The 26,003-nt window shown below is 45.7% G+C and overlaps 1 protein-coding gene across 2 annotated transcripts; it reads right to left on the reverse strand.

The window, feature by feature from the left end:
* Positions 1 to 740: 740 nt before the first annotated feature.
* rnf220b (ring finger protein 220b) lies at positions 741 to 26,003 on the reverse strand. Of its 2 annotated transcripts, XM_040184452.2 has the most exons (16): positions 25,571 to 26,003; positions 23,811 to 24,416; positions 8,685 to 8,811; positions 7,661 to 7,706; positions 7,492 to 7,584; positions 6,997 to 7,039; positions 6,597 to 6,686; positions 4,866 to 4,909; positions 4,581 to 4,668; positions 4,123 to 4,219; positions 3,835 to 3,888; positions 3,669 to 3,727; positions 3,464 to 3,548; positions 2,401 to 2,509; positions 1,526 to 1,600; positions 741 to 1,429 (listed from the first exon to the last, which is right to left on the reverse strand). In XM_040184452.2, exons 2-16 carry the CDS (start codon positions 24,394 to 24,396, stop codon positions 1,358 to 1,360), a joined length of 1,668 nt encoding a protein of 555 aa, XP_040040386.2. In that variant the 5' UTR covers positions 24,397 to 24,416; positions 25,571 to 26,003; the 3' UTR covers positions 741 to 1,357. The 2 variants fall into 2 exon arrangements, with proteins under 2 accessions (XP_040040386.2, XP_040040388.2); XM_040184454.2 differs by lacking the exon at positions 2,401 to 2,509 and having other exon boundaries at positions 25,571 to 25,941.

A 26,003-nucleotide genomic window follows, 5' to 3' on the forward strand; every position in this document is an offset into this window, starting at 1 on the left:
TGGCTTGTTTTATCCGCACCGTCCACGTAGGAGCAGGTCACAAGACCGTGTGGGCAAGGTCAAAGGTTTTCATTTAACTCACATTTATTTGTGAATTTGTCTTTGTTTTAAAGCACAAGAGTGTTCATGAAAAGACGTGTGTATGTAACCGTACATGTAATTGAATGAATGTAAAAGTCAGACAAAACTCAGACAACGTTGGTCTCGAGGAAGCTTTTTTTTTTTTACTTTTATTTGTCGAGCACTTTCAGCAAGGTTGCTGTTCACACTCTAAAGAAGTTAAGTTGAACATGTTCACATCGGGCAGCGGCCGAGTGCCACCAGAGTCACAGGGCATGAGAGAAGCATCTACTCTATTCGACTTCTCCCACTATGATGGGTGTAGAATGAAAAAACTGTAAAACACCTGACATCTGACAAATGACATCGTCCTACTATTAAGCGTGAGGAACTGAGGATTTTTGGGGCGTTCGGGCCTTGTGGTCTTCTGTCGCACGCACTAAAAGCTCAGAATAGCAGGGTTTAGTCTACATCGACTCCAGGTGAGCTGTGACGGGCTCTGCCCGACTAATCCCGCACCGACCCACTTCTTAAAGGGTGACTTCCCAACGTAGGAGTCATCCCAACGAAGCTGCCGTCGGGCCGAGACAACGCGAGGTGCCCTCCGTCTGTTCACGCCTTCAATCCACAAACTCAACAGGATGTATCCGAGCTGACCCACAAATAAGGTGTTAAACGACAACTTTTTAGACACACGCTTTATTGTAGTAACATTGATCAAATTAGATTGAATGACCCTACACAAAGAAACACGTCAATAATAAGATGATTGTGAATGTTTTCAACCTACAGGAGGTAAACAAACAATAAATGATCCAACTAAAGACAAACTGTGTACAGTAAATATAGTCGGGTTGCTAGTCAACATCAACACACACATCAATCCAAACATACACAAAAAATATGTACATGTGCTTTGCATGTGATTCAACTATTTTTTTTAGGAAAAAAATATTATAAAATCGATAAATATTGTCCCAAAGTGTTGCTTTTTTTTCTTTTCCAGTGCCTGAGCTCTCAGTTGGATTTAAAATGCTTTTTTATCTTTGATGTTGCAGCAGGAACACGGATATCGTACAGGCTGTACAAGAAGGTCAAAGGTCACACCTGCTGCTCTTCAAATTGTCAGGTGTTAGTGGTTGTTAGGATTACACTGCAGGAAGTTGTAGGAGAGGTGAGGTGAGGAGAAGGAGGAGGATGAAGAACGGGAGTCTGTGACAGGCCAGCTGCCACACAAATCCACCCCGGACTGGTTCCAACAGAAGAAGCCCCTCTTGTCATCGTGTGGGTGGCTGCGTCACAGGTAGACCCTCCTCAGGTCTCCAGGCGAGGTGATGGTGTTGCACTGAGGACACAACTTCTTTGCTCCCTAAAGCAAAAATAAGGAAAAAACACACAATAAAGTCTGAACTCTGATTATTTTAACTCCCTGTGTACGTGAATTGATACAAATGTGATGCGTTACCAGGGTTCGAAGCCAACACTCTTCACAGTGAACATGCCAGCACTGAATGGAGGTGAGAGGGGTTGTGTAGGTGTCCTGCAGACAGAAAACACAGGGGTGATTCCTTACTTGCAGTACACAAGGCGGCCACTAGATGTCCACATGATGCTTCAGGTAAATCAGCTTTTATTGAAGCCCTTCTCACAAAAGGAAAAGGTCAAGCTGTGGTGTTTAGTGATAAATTGCATCATATATTTTCTGTTTTAATGCATGGTAAAATGTATACTGTTTAATCAACCATCTTCATAAGCTCAAATAAAGATGAAACCCCTTTTTCTATTTATTGGCCAATCATTTGCTTAAGAAGTTATGAATTAAACTGTGAATGATATTTTCCCTAAATCCTCAGAGACCAGCAATACAGCTTCTTTGTTCCCTCAACGGCCCAAAACAATTGGATGAGCAACCATCTGGCATTTTTGCTCAATAAATGAATCGACTGATTAACTACTTGATCACTTGACTCATTGTTAGAGCACTGAAGTAAAAATATTTTGAAAAAATTCAATCATTATCAGCGCAATACAGAATTGTCAATACAAAATGCATGAAAATATCCTGCCAAACTGATTCACTTGACACTCCAAAAACAAATACATATTATTAGACATGACATATATTTACAAAAATAAAAAAGCACAATACATACCAACATGTGTCATATGATACCATATAATAAAATCATCACAACAATTACAGTAAATTCCATTAAAAGAGCGTGACCGATTTGATTGACTTATTGGTCCCTACAGCAATAGCAGCCGTTTCCGCATCGCTGCGCTGTGATCTCTATTTTGTGTGTCTGCTCTGCTGATTTCATTCGGCTTCGTACTCACCATGCAGATGAGGCATTTAAATCTGTCTCCTTTAGACAACTGTTTCTCCAAATCCCGTATCCGTGCTTTAAGTGCATCCAGAGTTGTCAGTGTGGAATCCTCTGAGAGTCTGCATGCACACACACACACACACACACACACACACACACACACAAACATACAGATGGACGATAACAGGAGGGGAGATGGGAGGGTGTGCGTGAGTTAGGCATACACTGGAGAGTCATTTATAAATCGAAGACAGATTAAATTATTCGCTGGCCAACATGGACACTGAGCATGAAATTTAACAGCAATCACATTGCCTGCATTCACTGTCTCATTTATCATAGGCCACGGGTGTGTGTGTGTGTGTGCGTGCGTGAGGTGAAAGAGGGGGGATGAGGTGTCAGGGTCCTCACAGAGTCAGACGCACACAGAGACGCACATACAAACACAGGACAGACTAGACGAGCAGACATACTGTACAGCGAGGCAGACAGGCTGCGATGCATTAAGTGTGATGAAATGTGCGTACACGCCTGCTATGACCTTGATTGATGATATCATCAAATTGATATTTTATTCATATGTATCAGGTTGGTGGGAGCAGGTAGTCTGAACTGAGCCCCCAAAATACACTTTACACTAAGAGAATAAGGCTCCTTCCTCCGCTCTGATTGGCTGATCTACACCTGCTTTTGTGAGCAAACTTCCTTACTTACCACCTAGTTTCAGATCCAAAGTTTACACCACAATTCAATCTTCAGCTTGAGCAGTTTGTGCTGACCGTGTAGCAGACATCCAAAGTGAATGACATAGAGTGCTTTTTTACTTAAACAGAGAACTGTGTGGGAGAACCTTATTCAACGAGTCTTTATTCTCTGTTGACTCGTTCAGGCCCTTCGCCTTTTCTCCAAGTCGGACCAACATTTTAAATATGAATTACTTTCTTAATGACTGGCCTGTTTAAAAAAAGGGTTTAACAAAAATAAAATTGAGATTATTGGACGTGAAGCTGCTGCCGAGAGATGTCACATGAACATGTTTGCTGGGTTTTGTAAAGTCTGAGAGAGAAACTTACGTTTCTATCACAGAGTTCTTGCAGGTTTTGGGGAGACCAGCTATGCTGCCGTCCCCTTTGTCCCCACCGCTGGTAGAAGGACTCGCTGTGTAAACGAACATACAAACAAAAGAAATGAACAACAGAGAGGCATCTAGCTCACATCTTGCTTATCTTTTCCTTATTTAATCCATTTATTCCGTAATTTAAAGTTTTCTCAACTCACCATCATTTGACCATTTGGAAAACTCAAGGCTCACTCTGGAGTCAGGTAACACACTGTTGCTGGAAAAGCACAACAGAACCAACACGTTACAACCAAATAAAGACGACGAGGAAATGTACGACATGGTGATTTTTATTTGAGCATCCACTGTGCACGAGACACGTACTTTGTCTCCTTGGAGTTTTCTGCTGAGCACGGGATCACATCTGTCTCTGTGTATCTGAGACCACGCATCAGGAAACATGGAACAACACGAGGGTAACAAACATTCATGTAGCTCACAGGGGCTTAACAAATAGTAAATGTTTGACTAAAAGCTTCCGGAGTTTGCAAGAAAACCAGAATCCATTAATTTCCGAAGTTTAAAGGAAACAGCATCGCCCTTCACACCGACATGTGACTTAGTAGAAAGGCAAACGTGCAAATGTGCAACCCCCACTGAGCGAAAGGATACTGCGCCCTGCCGTACTCCAGAGTGTCGTCTCCATCAACGTCCAGGTCTGCGTCGCTGTCTCGGCATTCTTTAGACGTGGCGCTCAGCAGCACTGCACCTGAGGAGCACACGACCCCAATGGAACAAACGTCTCAACAGCTGTGACGGTGGGGAGGTGGGGGGGGGAGGGCTTCTGATTTCGGTCAAGTAGAATTTAGGAATCACAAATGTCATGTTCCCCTCTCGCTTGTTTTTCGGTCAGTCCGCGTGGAACAAGTTCTGCAGGTCAGAGATTCCCTTTCTGTGTAAAGGGAACCCGGCTGCTTCTGACCTTCAAGGCATCCTGCTCCGCTTTTAATCCGGGCTGAAAAGTTCAGTGGTTCTTCAACTGTCACTCAGTCACATTATTCACCCTCCACCGAGTGAGATGTCACACATGGGTACCTCGACGGCACGCGCACACAGACACACAGGCTTACCTTTAAACCCCCCGACTGCGGACGACGTCTGCACCCTTCTCCTGTCATTCCACTCGTCCTGGAACGCCACAGAGTCCGCTGAACCCTCCTAAAACGCACACACACAGGCTTCAGCATTAAGTGCACGATATCACTGTCTCGGTGAATCTGTCCATATGCCTCCCGCGGCCTCGAGCTACGTATCTGCTTCTGTGTTTGCGTAGCTTTGAACTGCGGATACACAGCGAGCCGAGAGGGACACTGATGCTACGTGAACAATAGGGGGAAAGAAAGAAACACACACACCTGTCCGCTTTCTTGTTTCCTCCTCTTCAGCTTCCCGATCCTGACTGGGAACAGAGAAAGAAAAGGTTGGGATGGTGATAAAGGTACTTTAACGTCGGGCCACATTGGCTTTAGCTGGTCCCTTCATCCTCAATTATAACAATTTGCCTTAAAATCCAAATGTTTTCAAAATGATCATTTTTTCATTTTCAGTAATGTTTTCATTCAGGTTTTTATTTACCAAAAATTTGAATGTGAAAATTGTGAAAAAAATATTATCTTCTTTTCAAAATTTCAAAACCACTTAGTTGATTAGTAAATTTCCCACCGTGACAATGTAGACTAGTGATTCCCATCCAGTGGTAAACGACTGGAGTTAAAAACATTTTTTCAATAATATAGATTTTGGTTTTAAAAAAGGGACCAGGCCTAAACACCAACAGTGTCAGGAGCATTTGTTGCATGTGAAAAATATTGCAAAAATCCCCACTATTCTTTAAATTCGTTAAATAACACAATACCAGTTTAAATGAATATTTGGAACATGATGTGGATGATCTGACAACAACAACATTATAGATAAATATCAAATTATTTATTTTTAAAAATATTTTCTTAAATAAAGTACCGTTTGAATTTGAATGGCCTTGTAACAAAATCACAGAAGAAATCCACCAAATTCACAAACCCTGAAGTACAATTACACGAAAGCACAGGTGCAGGCTTTATATATTCAACGACAGCAGGACTTTTTCGGCTGTGGATGCAAAACGTTCCTCCCGTCCCCCCATCCGGTCCCCCGGCCCTCCTCCCCTCACTCCCCTCTCTGATATAAAAGTTAACATGGCAGAACACCAACTGCACCTCCTCTCCCACTGTGACCCGACTGACTGCAGATCGCAGATGGGGACATTAAGTTTTAGGGGCTCTCTAATTCCCGCTGGATGACAGTGGCCCTCCCCCCTCCCCCCCCCGAGGAGGGACTGTGACCCGAGTGCCGCCATCGCAGCAAACATAATGAGGGTTAAAGAGATGGTCATAGATGAGGAAGAGCTCATCAAACAGAGAGAGGAGAAGAGAGAGGGAGAGAAAGGTTGATTAATCAACAGAGTGACCCTCCTCCCTTCTTCTTCTTCTTCTTCCTCCCCTGACATGTATTTAGAAGCTCATTATGCTGTCCTGTTATAAGGCCCAATAAAGGCTAACAGACCTCGACAGCACTGGCAGTGTGAGGAGTCAGCTACTAGCTGGAGAATCTCAGTGTTAATAATACCCGTAGTAAGACGTCTGGTGTCAGGAGGCTCTGCGAGTCTACGTGTCTTAATCGCTTTTTTAAATAGTTATTTCAGCGTTGTTTAGCTATTAAAGTATTGTTTAATTCTTCTTTTTGGTCCCACTTTGGTTGAATATTTTATTATTGTTATTTAATCTTCTTTTCATTGTTAATAGTTGCTTTCTTGATTAAAACATGTGTTTTCATAGAATTGCTTGTAGCCAATAATAAGAAGCAGCAAAGATTCCATGGACTGGACTTCCATATCATCACTAGATATATTATGGTAACAATGACATACAAATCTAATTTGACTGCGTCAATTAGTAAAGCATCTATCAACCAGTGATTAAAAACACGCGTGTCTTATATAACCGCTTTAGTAGAAAGTGCTTTTCTCTTTTTTTTACATTTAGGGGCCTGGAAGCAAAAGTCATGAGCTGCTGAGGATGAAGCAAGTGGTTCTCGGGGTGTCTTACCAGCTTGTGTGCAGTCTAGGTGGGCTCCTGCGCTGTGGGGGCGTAACGGGGCAGATTTGACGTAGCACCTGCACCAGCAGAGGTCATCGACTGTTAACACATCAAGAGGTCAAAGTTGAGAGGTTAATAGCTCCTCTGCTCGTGTGGGCGCTAGGCCGGGTGCGATGGTGGGGGAGAAAAGAGTGATATCTAAACCACTGGTGTGGTGACAGGACTGGGAGGAGGTATGGGGGGGGGAGGGGACACATAACTGGTCGCATCCGTGTGACCAAAAGAAAGAATAATGTTTTGGGAAAAACTTTTCTTTATTCAGCCCTTTGGAAAACAGCAGACGTGACAGAGGTTCTGAGTCTTTTCTCAGCGACAGCAGCTTGGAAACACGACTTCAACGTCAACGTACCATTTAGTCTCGTGTGTCTGTTGGCCCGGATGCGGAGAAACGTCTGCAACAGCCAGGAAGGAGATCAGAATGTTATTTTTCTCAAGTAGGATTTCAATAAGCTCTTTCACTCACATTTCTACTGGAATAAATGAACAGCAGCAGACTAGAGAGCGGCTTGGTATTAACGCACATGATATCTTTATTTCTAGAGTCACCTTTATTAGAGATTTTCAGCCGAGAAATTCAGCCGTTTTACTTTACACTTTTTGTGTTTTTCATATATACAGTATAGTTATTTAAATAAAACTGACTTAATGAATTTTACTTGCACACACGTTTGAAAGTGACGTATAAAACAAGTGTAAAACTGATATAAATTCACATAAATTCTTATTAAGTCTCTGTACACTTTGAGGAAAGCTTTACTGAGCGCTAGTGAGAACAGGAAGGTGAAGTACCGTCGCTCTGTAAAACTCCAGTACATCGATGGTGGATGAGTTATCATCAGCTCACCTGGTATCGGTCGGAGTGGGCATCCTCGGATCCTCGAGCGGGCGATGTTGGAGAACCTCCTTCGCGCTTGATGTGAAGCGAGAGCGTCAGAGACTAACGGAGAAAGAACTGTCAGAGAAACCGCCGCAGCTACTGCGTTGTCACTAAACTCAGCGTATCAACCGCTTACCTTCGGCGTCCTGGTTAGCTGGTTGTGCTGCTGCACTGGAGCGGCACTGCGGAGAAAAAGGGGGAAAAATGATCCGAATGCCCACGAGACGCACACGAGTAACGAACACAAGTCGTCTCCACTCTGTTCCCATTAAATTTACAAACACAATATTATCTTTTAAATTTCATCTCGTGAATTCCGTCTGCTTTCATCCGGTCAGAATTTGTGTCTGAGTCCGTGTATAACCTCATTTTACTCTTTCTCACTTTGTGTCTATCGCACGTACTGTACACGTGCACACACACACACACACACACACACACACACACATACAGTGTCCCCGTGGGCCAACTTCAATTTGAAACCATTACTGTCCACGAAGCGGTCGTTAAGCAGATTTGGAGTGTAATGTCTTTATTGGAGGAATCATTCTTTAGGTCTAAGCAGCAGGTAATGTGTGTCTGTGTGTGTGTCTGTGTGTGTGTGCACTTCTGGTCCCTGTGTGTATGTTCGAGACTGTGAGTGTGCTTAGGGCTCAAAGCAGCCATTAGAAGGACATTATCCACCCGCTGTGTGATTGGTCGCCTCGAGGCCAGAGGCTGTAATATGAAATATGTAGGGAACAATGAGGCAGCTTGTAAACACTGCACGCCGGTGACAGAGGAGACAGGAGACACCACCTAGGGAAACTAGAGGGAATAGTGTGTGTGTGTGTGTGTGTGTGTGTGTGTGTGTGTGTGTGTGTGTGTGTGTGTGTGTGTGTGTGTCGGGGGGGGGGGGGGGGGGGGCACCTCTGGCTACAAAATCTGTCACCGTTTATTATCACCTGAAAGCTGAGCAGAAATAGAAAGCCCAGGACAAAATGACAAATGGATAACTGAAGGTGAGAAGAAAAAGAAAAGATGATTTGGGGTGGGATGTGAAGACTTTATTCTCAGATAAAGATGCGATCTGAAGATAAAAACACACAAAGTCGAATGAAAACGATCAAAGACGAATGAGTAAATTGTAAAATGAACGGAGGGAGATGGGATGGGGATACCTGATGTGTGTCTGGGCGAGTTCGGTCAACTCCTGCTCCATGTGTTCCTGCAGCTCCCCTGGTCGCAGAATGGCCTGGCAGACCGGACAGACCGGGGCCTGAGCGTCATAGAGACCCTTCACTTTGCCTGGAAAACAAAAGGAGAGCGAGAGAGTTTAAAGAAACAAGTAAAAAGAAAAAGTGTATCACAGTTTTGCCACAATGGTGGTTTGTGTGTTCTGTCGACATACAGCGAGAGTGAAACAAGGTTACATCCACATATATACACACAGACAGGCTGCTATAGCCCTCTGCTGTCAGTGTGTTGACATCATAGGCTGTCAATGGGAACATTACCCAGGAGGGCCACTCGCCCCATTGGGCCCCACTGATGGATTACTGCCATAAGCAGGCAGCTGGGAGCATGAGGAGCTCTACTATATCAAGATTTTACCTACTAGATGAGGTGATTTACTACTCCAAGCCATCAATCACATGTAGAGAGCTAGTAGGCAAGATGCACCTAATCACTGCACAGTCAATGGAAAACAAATGACAGAGGTGGCAATCACAATTTAACACGTTTTAATACAGAACATTACGAACAGATTAGTCTTTTGGACAGTTTCTCGGTTTCCCCTCAGCGTGACCGACTGAAGTTCCTTGAGGACCTTATCATCCGAACACCAGGCCAACACTTTTTCCCAGCGCCGCTCCAAAGTGTCGCCAGGTGCCGTCCCCAGTTGAGCTATGAGCCCCCACGATGAGGAACCAAAAAGGACAAAATGGCCTCTAAATAAAACATGGGGTGGTAAATGGAAAGTGGAGTCAGGTGTCCTTGGAAGAGCGACAGCTCTCCTGGTATCACCCCTCTCTCTCTCGCTGTCTCTCTCTCTCTCTCTCTCTCTCTCTCTCTCGGCTTTTTTGCATCCCCTCGCGGAAGTCTAAATGACTTTTCCCGACACGCATCGAACGTTCCCGGGCTTTCGGCGCTCTGCCGCCCGGAACATGCAGGCATCAGTAAACAATGAAATCTCTGGGCTGAAATTGAATTTATAACCACATTACCTGGACCGATAACGTCTCTGAATGGCGCCGCGATAAGAGCAATGGGATTTGATTTTCAGGTGTTTTATTGGTCCACTTTTTGGATAAGCCCCCCTTTCCTCCGACTACAGCCATTCCCCCCGCTCTTCACCTCTGTCCCGCAAAAACATCAGATTTAATTATGAGTGGGCCTGTTTGGACATATGGATGTGTGTGTGTGTGTGTGTACATGCTGTTGCTGAAGCCTGACTCTGGGATTGTGCAGCGCTCTCATAAGTGACAGTTGTCGGTTCATGACCAGCTTTTTTACACGTCTCCACCCCCCCCCCTCCCTGCGCTGCCCTCCGCCCCTGCCCACATAAACCCTGTCAGTATCAGTCAGCCTCAGCCCCTCTTCAGCCTGGGGGGTCTCAGACACACAACAGGGGGCTGTAAAACCTGCCTGTGGGGCTTGTTAACTGTTCTCTCACTACGGCAACTGGCGCGGATGGGTTGGCCCTCCCTGGCCGGGATGTGCTGAGTCTGACTGGCTCGTCTCCAAATGGATTCCCTGTGTCTTTGAAGGGTTCATTTTGCCGTCTTTGTGTCTCCCCCGGCACAGGGCTTTCTCTCGCTGGATGTTTTGCCTTTTCGTCATCTCTTTGCTTCACTCGATGTTCCCGCTTAGGAGGATGCATCTTTGGGCTAAATTTAAGAACTTTGTGATGAAAGGCTTGATTACATTTGTATCGCTATTTCGTGGTCACTTCACACAACAACAAGGAAACTGTCAAATACAATGGTGCTTCATGTACAAGTGGAAAATCCCAATCAGCAAACCCAAAACGCGCCTGAATACAATCTCTTATGTTCCTGTGGATTTGAAGAGAACACACCCTTAGGGAGAAAAACCCATCAGAGAGCTGCGATATGTCTGTGCCGTGGCTCCGCCATCGCGTGCTTCTCGAGATAGTGAAGTTCTGTAAATAAACAAGATATCGTCCTTGTCCCCCGTTGTGTCGTGATTGATTGTCAAATCCAGCTGCCGTTGTTCTGCATCGAGGCGTGGACCGTGACTGTCCTGCGTTGGTTGCTTGCCGCTGCAACACAGAGATCAGAATGCCGCTGACAAATCCTTGAAGCTTGGAGTCCCCCCGAGGGCCCGGGTAATGGCCGATTCCAGCGCCCATATGACGGCTGCCAGTTCTGCTGATGCAGACGGAGCGGAGATGCCTAACGTGACCTTTAGTGAATGCCACATCACATCAGGCCTGGATGTCACCGGCTGACATTATGCCGGGGCATGAAAAGGCTGTTCTGCAGGGGAGACGTGGTGACGAACGTCCCCGCGGTGACAAACCTGTGGACGTGGTATAATTCTGATTGACGCGAGGAGGATTGGACGGCTTTGAATGGCAGGGGATGTGCAAGCGAGCATTCAGGGTGGCTTGCGGAGGACGTGGTGCTGGCTTTGAGTCGGCCGGGTCTGTTTTTCACTGGCAACAAAGTGCTGAGACAACTCACTCCAACTGGCGTCATTATCCCAATCATCAAACAATTCTCTAAGCACATCAGAAATCCTTCTATAAAGGCATAACAAGCACAAACTCCATATAACCAGTAGGCGTGTAGCGATTGGTGGGGGGGGGGGAGAAAAGTTAACGCTTGGCGGCTAACACTGTAATGGTGGGTTGTATAAGCAGGTCCTTGGCACACTTTCAGAGGAGATGGAGGGCTATAAAAGCCATTGGCTCCTGCCACACCTGTACCCCACCCTGTCCCGCGGCCTGCTTCCTATTTAAAAGCATCACATGCAGGATATTAGTCAGGCTTTTTTGCCGTCTGTGAGGTAGAACCAACCTCTGAGGCGGAGGGGGGAGAGGGGAAAGTATGCAGGCCGCCGTTTGTTTTTTTATTGGGGAAATAATGGCCTATTGAGAGGTTGGGTATTTAATGAGCAACATAATAGGCCCTGTTGTAACACATCTGCTATGAGCAGAGTCATTTCCTCAGCTTTCAAAGGCTGCTGCGCCAACCTTTGAAACAGCGAGTTTAGTTCCTTTTGACTTCTAGATATCTGTTTTTTATTATTACACCGGTAATACACAAAATACAAATGTGCCGCTTGGATCCATGTTCAATCCTAACCACATTCCTCAGCCGATGAAGACACACTCACTCTCTCTCCTGGCTTGACCTCAAATCTCCCACAGTCCAATCTAATTCCAGCATCCTTCAAAAATATCCTTCCTACTCGGCAATCAATTGTGTTTAATGTATTAAAGACACTCACCACAACCACCGCAACCTTTGGCCCGTCCACAAATCAATGCCTCGTTAGACCACTAATGATCATTCATTGACTAATAAGATCTGTATCAACCTCTTGTAGAACATTGATTGGCCTTTGGCCCCTGTGGTGCTCTGTGCATTATGTGGACGACGGGAGACGGCAGTTGTAAGTCCTGGGGAGTCAGGTGATAAAAAAGCTCCTGGTGGGAATGGACAGATATCCTGAACCTCAAATAAACTCATTCTGAAGCACCTCAGGCCAAATTCCTTCTCTTCTGCCCTACAGATCAATGGACATAACCTCTCTGACCACAAGTCAATCAGCACACACACCCACAATTCCTCTCGTTCTTTCTCTCTCTCTCATCTTCTCCATTAGGGATCACAGCGGTTCCATCGTGTGCGGGCGTGGCTCCGCATGTATGTGTGCAATCATCTCACTGATGGAGAGTGGACTGGGTAGCTATGCGACTGTGTCCCTGCCGACAGTGTTTTCCCCTTCTCAGGACCCGGGGGCCAAGATCGAACCCTGCCCGTGCCTCGCTCCGACCAATCAATCAAGCCCTCATTGAGATGCATGGCTCGATGATCTTTGATAGTGACTTACAGATTGCAGAGAGGTATAGTGGAAGTCAGGGGGGAAAGATGGCACCGTCCTTGGGTATTTGCGGTAACGTGATCCTGCTTGCAGGCCACATCATGGGGGAATATCTGCAGGTCTATTTGAACACTGAAATATCTGAAAACCATCATGTCCACTGATTCACGGTGGGTGCGGAGCTTATACCCGTCAATTATGTTCTTTTTTTTTTACAACATTAATGAAGTCAAGCGGTTTTCACAGGTCCGCTTGGTTCTGGAACTGATACCCAAAAAGTCCATATTATCATCAGCCTAGATCAGGTTTCTTCCTGAGTGCATCCAAGCAAACTCCAAACGAGGGGGGAAAGAACTGGTATTTTGACAAATTGACAAAGCCTGTCTCTATTTTGGCCTGTTCACGTCCTGTTTGGGCATCGGGGATTTCTGGTTTCTTTGAGATACAGTCTTTTTATATTAATCTTTGAGTCAGGTCAAAATGATGATGGATCCATCAGGACGTCTACCTACCTTACCCCCACCTTGTTCGGGTCTCACCAGGAACCTTTGCTGTATCTCTTTCCTCCTCTCTCCCTCCTTACTCACACTCTCGTTTATCTGCCGTCAGCAGCTGTGATCCTCCAAAAATTGTGATGTAATCCAGCTCGTACTCCGGGCAGCAAATGCCAAATCCAGACTTTGACATTTTCTGACTGCTGTCTGTCAAAGTCAGTGCTGCCGCATTGGATCAAGAAGCCACAGAGAGCGGACGGCAATAGAGATGTTCACCGGTGGCCTGTCACTCGTCTGATGCCATCCACCGGCACTCGCTAGACGGAGTGAAATGTACAGAGATCCAGCACTGTCATACTATATCACATTGTCATCTTGGACCTCTCTCAACCCACTTCAGGCAATCAATTGCCACGATCGGTTTAACTTGAGTTCCTTTTTGCCAGTAGCGAAAGGATTTTTTTCCTCCATCACATATAAATGTAATCGCATTTTAAGGATTTTACAATCTTAATCTTGTACCGGCTCATAACAACCTACCGACTTTGTGTTCGATAAACAATTTGAAAACAAAATAGGTACCGAAAAAATGTACATTTAACAGAAAACAGCGACACCCACATCTTGCTTGCTATCAATTTGAGCAGCAATGAGCCCACTCAAGTTGTTGGAGTGCCTTCTGGAAGTTAACATGAAGTCCTATATTTAAGCCAATTTCAAATTTACAGGCATGCCTGCTGCAATTTACATTCCTTTTTTTGCATGTTCCCGCGGGTTGAAGCAAACATGACAATTCAAAACTGTACATTTTGCATGTGTGTGCAGAGAGAGAGACAGAGAGAGAGAGTAAGCGTGAGAGACATCAATAAGCTAATTCCTCATTAGAGGCTCATTAAATTGGCTCTAAAAATACAAATCACTATTAGCCGGACCACTGATTAATACACATTAACGCTCTCTCTGTGTGTCTCATCGTCTCGCTCTACCTTATTATTCCACTGTCCCCTTATCATTTGCTCTCATTTTCCCTCCCGCTCTTTCTTCCAATTAGTGGTTAATAAGGAGAAAATTAGAGGATCGCTCCATCGCTTGCATCAAGCACTCAACTTTTCTATACAGTCTTGGACAAACAGTGTGTCACTGTGTGTGTTGAACTCACTGGCGGGTTTAATTGTAGCAGGACTCATCCGTGGTACCACAACTGCGCAGACTAAGCAAATTGATCCTGACTAAATCATTCTTAAGTTGGGGCCGTTTTCTTCCAGCAGTGTCCAAAACAGAGAGCGCTCCTCTTGCATGCTGCATCTCACAATACTTCAGTTTTCGTCTGCTTCGCCTCCGGTTTTCTATAGTTCCCAAAATGCCGTGAAACTACACTCCAGGCCTGAGATTTTTGCATCAAGTAGGAAACTGCGGTGAAGCCTGACTCAATCAGCGCCGTAGGCAGACAAAAAGGTTTCTTTGTCGCACGTTCTTACACCCCCTTAAAAAACACACTTTCTTTATCTAACCTTAAGATGTGAGGACAATTTGGTCCATCTACAGTACATTCTTTTTTTCTTTTCACCACCCATTTAATTGATGTACTTTTCTTGTGATTTGTTTGGTCAGCTTGTACATTCTTTATTAGGTCAACTTTGTGTACTTGTGGGTTCTTGTTATGTTGTACTGGCTTCCTTTCATGGAAAACTGCATGAACATTACCAATAAAAATACATATCACGAATAAAAGAAAGGAATGAGAGAGAAGGGGAAGTAACAAAAAAAGTAGAACTCAGAAGAACAAGTACGAAAGTGAGATGTTTACTACTCTTTGAGTAAAAGTTCTATTATAGAAGTGCTTTTGTTTGTTTATTAAAAAAAGCCTTGCAAAAAATCCATAAAATTAAAGTTATCTCCAAAATAAATACCACACCCACCTGCTTCCCCTCACACACCTGTCCCACATACCTTGTGTACAGTGCAGGTGAGCGTGGACCATCAGGGACACACTTCAAACAACGGCTAAATTGTTGTGTTTCCTCCTCAGGAAACATGCTGGGTTTAAAGCCCCGCATTGGGCCTTAATCACAGTGACAGCAGTCTGAAGTTTTAGGACGCCGCACCGCAGCGGCCCTCCTTTGTGACTCATCACAGACACCCTATCTGCCCCCCCCCCCCCCCCCCCTCTCCCACAGATAACATCTGATACTGACAGAAACAGTGTTGACTGCTGCTGGTACAGGAGGACCACAAGCACCTGGCGCTGTGTGACACACCTGTGTTTGGGTTAGTCACACTTCCTATACGATGTTATTGTGTCTGTCTGGATGAGCGAACAGCTGTGGCAGATGACGATGGTTTAATCGTGAAAAAGTGGAACAATACAGATGATTTAACGGCTTATCTGTATGTGATTCGCAGAAATGTGAAGATTTTATGCAACATTCCGTGAACATTCCGCCTGCATTTTATCATTTTATGTCCATTTTAAGGTTTCTAGAGAAAAATAACTCCAGGAAGGAATTTGTAATCTATTTGTCATGTGATTTTGTTGCAAAATAGCCATACAGTAGAATTAACTAATGGCATCAGAAATAATCTGACATTATATATCTCCCAAAGAAAAATATTTCTTGCAGATCTGTTGTGGTGAATTCACTGATATTGTAAACACGTTTGAGCTATCGTGTCCCCCTCTATGTGACATTTAAAAAATATCAAGTAAATTGTCTTACTGTTGAAATATATTGTGTGCTTTACAATGCAAACAAAGGTGGGCAGTAAATTACTTTATGCTTGTTGTCTTTTGAATACAAAAGGGCATCCCTGCGTGCTGTTTGTGGTATCCCAGCACCTGACTGACTCCACTCAACCCTGAAAGCTTGTCGAGAGAAAGATATATCGAACTTTAATACAAAACTCTCAAGTGGAGGGATGGCACTCCACATCAGACGGGAAATCACTGCAGTGATGGTTTTATTATGTGTGTGTGTGTGCGTTTGCCAAAGAGCAAGTGTGGACTGAAACTAAGAGTGTGAACATTTTATTGTTTTGAGTGTGAGAGAGAAATGTGTGTATGTGTTGATGTTAGCGTCAGTTACACACTCGGACTGTGCAGCCCCGGTGAGTGCAGCGCAGTGTGAGCCCGTTCGATACGCCCCTCCGATCTCCCCTGTCAGCAAACACGGGAGAACAAAGAGGCCTGTGGCAGCGCCGGCGGGTATAGATCTTCTCTCCTGTGTTCTCGCTCGGCGGGGTCACACAGGAGCCGCTCGCAGTTCAATCTCCTCTACTTGACTGATCAGGAGGCTTTGAGCCGCTGCTAATGGGACTGGACCCTCTCCAGTCTGCAGGCCGGCGAACCAGCCCACCGACAGTGAAACCACGCAAAGGCCAGGAGCGCATTCAGATCCATGCAGCTATTTCAAACTGGGATTCAAGTTGAAGCTATTTAAGAGCAATTATTGGTTATTGGTTAAAGCCTCCACATTTCAGTGCGTCTGATATAGATTTACTCCTAAAATATGTCTCTTAGAGGAAAAAGAACAGCGCATTTAAGATTATCCTAAATAGCCTAATAGTATTTTTTTCTATTAAGACAAATTCCATTCAACTAGCATGGAAAGTACAGCAATCAAAGATACTGACATGATACAACACAAACAAGTTTTAAAAATTTAAAAACAAAATTCCTTTCTTCTTCAATGGAGTAATTTCTCCTTTTTGTTGGATATTTGACAACTACAAATTCAATTTTATTGCAGTAAGGAAGCATATATTTATACTTTACAAGGCTTTAAAGTTTCCTTGTAAACCCACATTATGCTAAATAAAATGTCATCATAACACATCATTCTGTCATGCGTATTTAGATTCTGTTTTCAGAATAAGCATTAGCATCAGTCTACGTCGTAGGAAATTCATGAAAAAGAAGCAACGATACGAAAACATACCCCTGTTTCTAATCCCAAAACATCACAATTTTAGTTCTAAAAACTGCACTGGAAACTTGTTTGAAAATCCTCCTTTCAGGGGGGCTCACTGGACCGGATCATCATGGTCTGTACTTCTACAGTGTTTAAATTTCTCTGTGACTTTGCTCTCGTGAAACTCCGCTACAGTTGCATAGCAACTTGATGCACTATGCTGGTGCCATTTGCATTGAAACAATCCACAGCATGAATCCCATAATCATTCAGTGATTGATTTGTAATTGCACTAATAGGGTCACGACCGAGACAATGGGATGTGTGAGGCAGAGTCCCTGCTCTTACTCAGCTTCACAGTCTCGCGGCGGTCCTGCTGAGAGCTGGCTGTGTGGTCTGTGGGGACAATTAGCACAATCTCCATACTAATGGCAGCCTGTAATGGACACTGCTGAGTCTGCCTGCCGCTGTGGGTGTGTGTGTGTTTGCATATTATGCGTGCGCGTGTGACGGAATGTTTGCGTATGCGCATTATCCTTCGGCGTGAGTGCCTTCCTGTGTGTAGGCTGTGTGTGTGTGTGCGCACTGACTTTATGCATTTATGTGTGTGACTGTGTGCGTCTGCCTTGCAAGTCGCCGGCCTGTATTTTACTGAAGTGTCCCCAAGCACCAGCAGCACCCCCTTTGCTGGCGGCTCCGACCCTGATCCACGGCCACTCATTAGCACCATAATAAAGAGTTGAGACGAGACGTAAAAGGTTATATACTGCTGGACTGCTGTTATCCTATCAATTATCTGGCCTGTGATTTATGGCCCCAATGCAGTTCTGTGAGGAGAATTGGGGGAGTGTTTACACCCCTACACAGCGGGGTGAAGGGTCAATCCTGGCAACCTTTGACATTTAAGGCCACGGTGCAGCGGCACTGATGGGAGTTTTGCGAAGTGACTAAATCGATAAGTGGATCTTTAGGGATGCATATGGAAGCAATGTGCGAACAATCACATTAAATAACTTCTCTTAGTCTAAATGCACTGCAATAAAGTAAACTATTTAGTGTCAACTGCATCGGGAGAAGACAAGTCTAAACTATGTATTTTTGTTCTTTCACCCAGAAACTCCGCGGCAAACTAAAGATGCTTTCCTTTCATTCAAATTCAATATTGCAAAAAAAAAAAAAAAGAAACATTTGATGATCTACAATAGCTGCCAATTCTGCTTAAAAAGCCACTGAATAATGTCAGGACGTCATGTATCTGGGGAGTAAAGCTATATCACGCCTGGCGTGCCTTTGACGTTTTTGGCTTCTGTCAAGCTCCTCCACAGCTGGGAGACTTGCAGCAAGTGACACGCTGTAATGAGGACTGTGAGCCATACAAGGCATACACATACATATCTGTATGCATATTTGTGTACGTTTGTGCAGGACTGGCCTGGTCTCATACTGTCTGGGTGCGCTGCTCCTTCGGCAGCTTGCGCTTGACCCCAGCGTTTGCCCCCCACCACCCCCCTCGCCGCCCCCGCCGTCTCTATCTGCCCGACTGATTCGTTAGGCTCCGGGGACAGAGCTGAGGCCGTGCATGTGCGCGCGTCATTTCTGCGATTCACTCAACAGACATAACCCCCCCCCCCCCCTGTCATTACGCCAAACCTTTACTATAGACACACGCGCACACACACACACACACACACACACACACACACCAGGTCTTTGATGTGAGATCAGAGGCGGCCGTGATGCAAGTCGATCAGGTGCGTAGACAGAAGTAGAAAGAGGGGAAAACGGAGCGAAGGGGAAGAAGGAAAGATGGCCTCTGTTAAAACAACAAAACCGAGGCCCTGCACTCATTATGACCCCCTCTCTCTCTCTGTCTCTCTCTGTCTCTGTCTGTCTCTGTCTCAGTAGACTCCCTCTCTACACACAGGCAGCAGGCGACGCAGTGACTACAAGATGTTCTGCTGCTCATGTTTCGCCAGAACATCGTGTTGATCGTCAAACAGGTGCTGATGGTCACCACAACCCCCCCCCCCCCCCCCGCCCCCCTCTCCCCCACGCCACCATTCATAAACACCCATATACAGATTTCCCCACGCTACTGTAAAAGCCCGCTGCCTTGTAGAAAATCCTGTCTGTCTCCGACAAGCCGTGTGGTCCACAGCCTGACACTCTGATACATTTGAAGATACTGGAGGCCGTAACACACACACACACACACACACACACACAGATGCGCACACACAGTCCACATCACGCAATGACGTGTTAAGACAACATGTAAATCTAAAAGCTTGGGGGGAAAATGTACGCGTTGCCTCTCTGCAGCACTTACAAGATGAAGGAATGGAGGTAAAAAGAGTTTCCCCTCCTGCCAGGATGAAAGCCTCTTTTACTTGGGAGAACATTAGGAGAACAAACTACCATCACAACAGGAGGGGGAACAGTCAACCGCGGCGTGCTCTCACATCAAACACAGGCACCATTAATATTGTAATGCTTCCTTCCCGAGCGTTTGATATCGAGAAGAACAAGACTACCAGTGTGGTCAGTTGCACATGTCACTTTTTGGCGAAACTGCAGCTTTAAAAACAGAAGGAGATGCATTGTGGCTCCAGTATGTGATGCAAAAACATAACTGATCTAAAAATAAAACAAGACTTCACCATCTTGACTTTCAATGATTAATCAAAGCTTTATAGTCTTCAAATCGATTAAAGATGTAAAACAACAATCAACTGTCCTTTTTTTTCAAAATAATACTGTACATGGCAACAATTTCATGAAATACTTCGATAATATAAATTCACTAAGGAGGCCTGTTTGTATCTTCTCTTTTTCCTTCTTTCTGTCTATCAGCCAACAACCGGTTGTGTTTTTTCATCTTTAGACCTTCCTATTACTACATTACTTCATTTTTCTTTAGAAACAAAAAAAAAACAGCCATAGGCATATGGTTAATGTGACTGTTGATGCATTGAGTGCGCACGCGGGTCTGCCCGATAAGGAGCATACACCCTGGGAATAATAGCGGGCAACGGATACTATATGTGTATGCATGAGCATCGAGTGGTTTCTATTGATCTCCTGTGGCCTGCCAGTGGGATGTAAACACTGTGTCTTTCAGCAGGAAGCTCCACTCAATACGAGCTGCCGTCAACAACTGCTCCACAGAAAACCCAGCGCACACGCGGCCTTCCTGTTGTTAAATCAGCACGCACAGCTAGAGTATACAGCCTGCTGTTTGTATATGTGTGTGTGTGTGTGTGAGAGGGGGGGTATGCCAATATATAACCACAAAATGATACGCACAAATAACTGTATAAAAGGTTGACAAACACGCAAGGCTGTTGGGGGAAGAATCGTGTGACAGCATACATGTAATAATTTGACTCATTTAATGACAGACAGGCTCCCAACAGCAGTAAAACACTAAAATCAGACTCACATAAACGTGTGTGCCTGCAAGCCTACACTGCGCACACAAAGCATGTAAGCTCTGTCTGGCACGAGCTGAAATCCTTCAAACTTCACCACTGAGATTATCCATGTGTCGCATCTAAGATGAATCTATGTAATATTGATTGTGTCCGGGGCGGCGCACTAGTCCGCTAACAACCCATGAATAACTGTAGAGGACACATCTGGTCGACAATCCTCAATGTGTGTTACGCCCGCATGTTCCCCCCTATTAACTTCCTGCAGGGCTTATTTACGGCCAGGTGAAGATTCAGCGAGTCTTGTTTTTCGACGGTCTGTGCTTGATGTAGACAACTTGTAAATACCTGCAGTCACTTTCATTACTAGTCTGTTTAAGCTTTTGTGTTTCACTTTAAGACTGACTCAGGTGATGCACATGTACAGAATAATACTCATATTAACTGTGCATAAACTCTATGCACAGTTATGCACTCGCAGTAAACTATGCTTTACTGCGAATGAGCATGAGGCAAAAAAAAAGACCAATTAACAATACCGTTTTAATACAAAAAAACCATCACAGATTGATTTAAAAATATAAAAAACGTATTTCTGTTTGTTGTTCAGTTGTATGCTGTCTGATGTAAATTAAGAAAATGGCTGATTCACTAACCTTCGCAATGCTAATCACGCATAAAGAAAACCTGTATATTCGCAGCGAGCACCCAAGAGACGCGCCGGCTTTACTACAAATTGTGAGCGACAAACATTTTTTTAAACAGGATTTGTGACGTCAGCAGTGCTCACGATTCAACTGCATGACACACGTATAAGACTCAATGGGCAACACCGCCGGCCGGACAGCAGTTGACGGCCTTCGCGGATTACTTTGTCTTCTCTGCAGGTGAAGTGTTTAACCTTTCTGACAGCCACAACCAGGGGTTTGGAATTTAACGAGTATCACAACACAGGGGCTCTCAAACATCTGGCTCCAGTTATCACAGCTCTCACTCAGCTTTGCCTCCAGAGTGATGTACGGACGCGCGCGCGCACACACACACACACACACACACACAGACACGCACTACTCCGTCAGCGCCTGGTGTTCACCACTGATCTCCTTCGGTTTCCCTGCCCCTGTTTACGGTAAAAGGCCATTTTAGTTCCAGCTCGGGCCTGCGGCAGAAAGCATCTCCCTGAGGAAAATAAGCATGATTCGCTCCAGTGAAGACATCTGCCCTTTGTAAGCGAGCGTGGCTGTTTGAACAGCTGTCAGAGCGCACCGTGCATCTCAGATATTCCCTGATAAAACAGGGGCATGTCCGGGAGGGAAAATCGACAGAAGACAGACACCGGATGGACAGAAGGACACGTGAATTCAGTGTCATGGGTGAGAGGAGATGCGCTTTACATACACGTTGTGCTGAGAAGTGAGAGGAACCACAGCACCGCACGAGTGCCGTGTCATAGGACAGTCGACTTAAGCATCCCCCCCGCGCGCGAAGCGTCCGAAATACAAGTTAAACGGACTGCAGTCTTGAGGACAGTGCCTTGCTAACGGGCAGCGTCAGTCATATTCCTGAAACCCGACATGGAGACTCCACACAGACACGGGGAGAGCAGTAACCACACACAGAAGGTAATTGCCTTTATGATGGAAACTTAAAAAGTATTAAAGTAGGTTCATGCGGTTTAGTTTGTCAGTGAGCATTTTGCCATCGCTGCAGCAGAAGAAGAAACACTCTCACGACCCCAGAAGATTTCAAGCTTAGCAGTTAAGACTTCTGGTCCTGAAGTGACTGTCTGTTACCCAGTCAAGAGGAACAAGTGTATGTCACACTTGGAAAAGTGCAGGGAGCTCAATTGCATTAAAGCTCTTAGTTTGCCTGAGCTCCAATCTAATTGGATAAAGCTGGAAAAGCAGCTTCCGATTTTTTTTTTTTTTTTTATTCCTGCCCGAAACTTTTAGGGAGAGACGCTCCTGCCGTGTTCTATTCCTCCCCGTCTTTTGTCCTTGTCAACATTCCCCAAATGAGATTCCCAAAATCAGGAGGTGAGGGGAGCACGCATGCACGAGTGCGCAGAGCAAACATTGTCAGACAGACACACCTCTCATGCCAGCGTGCGTGCTGGCTGGCATCTCTTTCCCCTCCCTGTCCTTATTAAAATTCCATATTGAGATTCCTTCCTGCCACTCCGCCTCCCTGGCCCTGTCACTCAGCGCCCAACCAGCGACAAAATCGGCAAGTTTCAACAAAGACACACACACACACACACAGGCACAAAATCCAAACTTTTCTTAAGACAACTCGTCCCTGCTCCCGCCCTTTATGTGTGGGATGAAAGTTTCCTTTAGGTGATATGTATGAAAGCGGGTATCAGCGTTGCCCCCCCCTCCCACCCCCTCTTCTGCCTTCGCCCCTCTCCATCTCTGCCCCCCTCCTCTCATTGTCATTATTTTCAATGGTGTTCCCCTCTGATCTGCCTGGTGCTCTCTCTCCTCTCTCTGTCTTCCTCTGCTCCCTTTCATCTGTCAGCCGCTTCTCTTGGCGACCGCCACTGACGGGGGTTTGATTTCCCATCATGCCTAGCATTGCCTCCCTGACTCCGTGTCCCTCTCCCCCCCCCCTCCCCTCCCCCTCCGGAGGCGAGTGTTGTGCCCCCGCGTCGTCGGGCAATTATCCCCGGGAGTAATGAGGAGCGGCTCTCCCTCCGCGGCGCCCGCTGACTGACACCTCTCCCACTCATTTGTCAACAAATCAGACGGCTGGTGTGGGCGGCCATGTTGAGCTGAGGGTTGTCGCTGGGAAGCTGAGGCTGAGGCGCCTCGCCGCGTCTCTCTCTCTTTGCCTCCATCCTCCTCCATCCCTTCCTCTCTATCTCTGCCACCTCGTTATCTCTGACAGGGTGTCATTCGTTCCCGACGCACACTCCTCCCGCGTCAACCCTCCACGCGCTTCGATGTATTTGTGTTCCTCAGGGCGGCCAAGAAAAAAAGTCTGACTTCCAATGGCCCTAATGGTCATATGTGGCTAATGATCACTAAGCTGAATAAGTGACACTATTCAATTTAGTTTTGTCAAAGTCAGTCACAGCCAGTTGGCTGTAAACTACGATAAAGACCGGAGCGCGCAGGGGAAAATATTTTGAGATACGTCTTTACTCACAAAGGCTCCTTTCAATTTGTCACCATTAGGCGAGGCAGCTGCAGAGGGTATGTAAATCTCACCTGCCACGTCTTGTCAGGGTGAGCAAGGTCTTTGATGTGCCAATTAAACTCAGGTATATTTCCCTGCATTCTTTAAAGGCGTGAGATCAGTGACTTGTGTGCAAGCTTTAGGCCGTGCACGCGGTGAAGCGCGCCTCCACTGTTGTGTGTGTGTGTGTGTGTCTGTGACTTACAGCGTGTACTCACCGTGCTCTTTGCGCTGCTCCGGGCTCGACGATGCCTCTCCGTCCGACAGCAGGCCGGACATGGAGAACAGCTTCCTCCCCGCGTCCTCCTTGAGGGAGCCGCCCGGGGAGCCGAAGTCAAACTCCTTCCCCTCCACCTCCGGGAAGCAGCTTTTCAGCCTTTTGGCGGGGGTGAAGGCTGAGTGGTAAACCCCCGACTCCCTCTCCTCTTGCGGGCAGGAGAAAGGTCGGAAGGCGCCCACCCCGCTGTGGTTGAGCATGCTCAAGGTGGAGCAGTCGAGGTTTGGCGGGGTGAACTGTGGGTGCAGGTGGAGCAGAGAGGCTGGGAAGTCTCGGGAGGGAAAGGTGCCTGACATGGGGCCCTGGCGCTGGTACATGGAGGTGAAGGTGTAAGAGGCCGAGGGGAAGGGGAGGTGCAGGTCTTTCTCCATGGAGGTGGGGACACCGAAGGGCCTGGTGGCCTGGCAGGGGACGGAGGCGTCTCGGCCGGCCTCGGCAGTGGAGGCAAGCACCATCAGGGCAGGGGAGGCCAGTGGAGCTGGCAGGTAAGAGGAGGTGTCCATCTTGAAGGGGCGGTGGAGGTCCATTTACCTCCCTCTTGGTGGTCCTGAGGAGAGGGAGAGGAAACTCATAGTCAGAGGAGAGTGCTGAGGCTGAGTGTAAAAAGATGAGCTACCACACAAACAGGAACACAAAAATAAATTAGAAATTGTTTTCTTTCACACACTTTTACATTTTTTCTTCTTTTTTTGTGACATTGATTGATGAATAATTCATTTGACCTCTCTTCGGAATAACTTACTTTTACAAGTTCATAAGGATTTTTTTTTAATAATGTCCACAGCCAAAAAATACACCCAGCTGCAAATCATGAGGCATTTTTACAACTACAGCTTTGGACTAATTTCAACAGAAAAGTCTTGGATGCCTGCAAACAATTAGGACGGAATAAATTGACTGTAAAACACATGTAACCAAAGCCTGAAAGCAACATTTCATAGTGTATAAGCTATTACATTTGGGAGAAAAAGAAAAGAAATATAAATAAATTCACAATACACTTAGTAAATCTTTAAATTGCCTGTTCTGCCAACTCTGTCCAATACAACGCAATTAGACATTTTAAGTTGAATGAGCTTCTTGGAATTTAAGTTTCTCAACATTACTGTCTTAAAATGTAAAATACATTTAATTTCCCAATTGTGTCAAATGGTGAACAGTGTAATAAATTTCAGCTTTCCTGAAATTAATTAATAATTACCAAACAGGTTGAACAATAATATAAAAGAGGAAAATCTACTCGTTCACTATTTCTTACACTAGAATTTAGAATTAGTTATTGGAAAAGGACGAAATAAGAAAGTTACAACTCACAGCACACTGGTTTTCCCCAGATATGAAGGCTAACTTCAATCTCCCTTTTTTAATAAATAAATAAACATTTAATTAAAGTGTGCACTTTTCAATACACAAATAAATGCACTCAAAGGACATGAATAAATTGAAACATTTTAAAAATAGAAAGTAGTGACTTTTCACATGATCTAAGATTTGACCCAAGCATTCAAATAGTATCAAAGTCTCGAACAATCGAGAACAGTTTTCCAGTTTAAGTTGCCTCACCTTAGAAAAAGAAAATAAAAACTACCACAACGCTTCACCGCCCACAGAACACACGGCGATCAAACATCCAATTAAACCAATTAAACCAAACGTAACTGTAATCACGCGCGTTGTCGCGCAGCATCAGGCGCCACTTACCGCTTGGAGAGCGTGACGTGTTTCGGCAAACTCTCTCCTTCTTTTCAACTTCTAAATCGTGAGTTGAGGACGCTGCACTTTCTCTCCCGGTCGCGCAGGAAAGTGAGAAGAGAAGAAGAAGAAGAAGAAAGAAAAAAGCGTGCAGCTGCGGGCAGTTTTCTGCTCCTCCAGTCCTGCTCCAGATGTTGCGCGTGTGGAACAGTTGCCGCCGAGATGCGTGGACTTTAGAGGGCGTTCGTTCGTCGCTGCGTCTCCGGGCTGCAGCAGAGCGTCAGTGAGCGGACCGGCGGCGGGTCGGTCGGTCTCTGTGGGTCTCTCCTTCATGCGCTCCGTGTGACAATCCCCCCACTTTTCCTCTTTCCCTGCCCTCTTTTTTTTGTCTCTCTGTTGCCCCCCCCCGCACCCCTCCCACCCCCGTCCCTCCCCCTCCTCT

The sequence above is a fragment of the Gasterosteus aculeatus genome, chromosome 8, assembly GCF_964276395.1.
Source record: "Gasterosteus aculeatus chromosome 8, fGasAcu3.hap1.1, whole genome shotgun sequence".
In the NCBI taxonomy this organism is placed as follows: Eukaryota; Metazoa; Chordata; class Actinopteri; order Perciformes; family Gasterosteidae; genus Gasterosteus; species Gasterosteus aculeatus.

What these genes read in the sequence shown, in the direction of transcription:
- rnf220b (XM_040184452.2), bottom strand. Translation starts at nt 24,396, where the DNA reads ATGGACCTCCACCGCCCCTTCAAGATGGACACCTCCTCTTACCTGCCA. An exon ending in GAAAACTCCAAGGAGACAAA is followed by an intron (nt 3,728 to 3,834) that starts GTACGTGTCTCG and finishes GTGCTTTTCCAG; the next exon opens with CAACAGTGTGTTACCTGACT. An exon ending in AGTGTTGGCTTCGAACCCTG is followed by an intron (nt 1,430 to 1,525) that starts GTAACGCATCAC and finishes TTTTTGCTTTAG; the next exon opens with GGAGCAAAGAAGTTGTGTCC.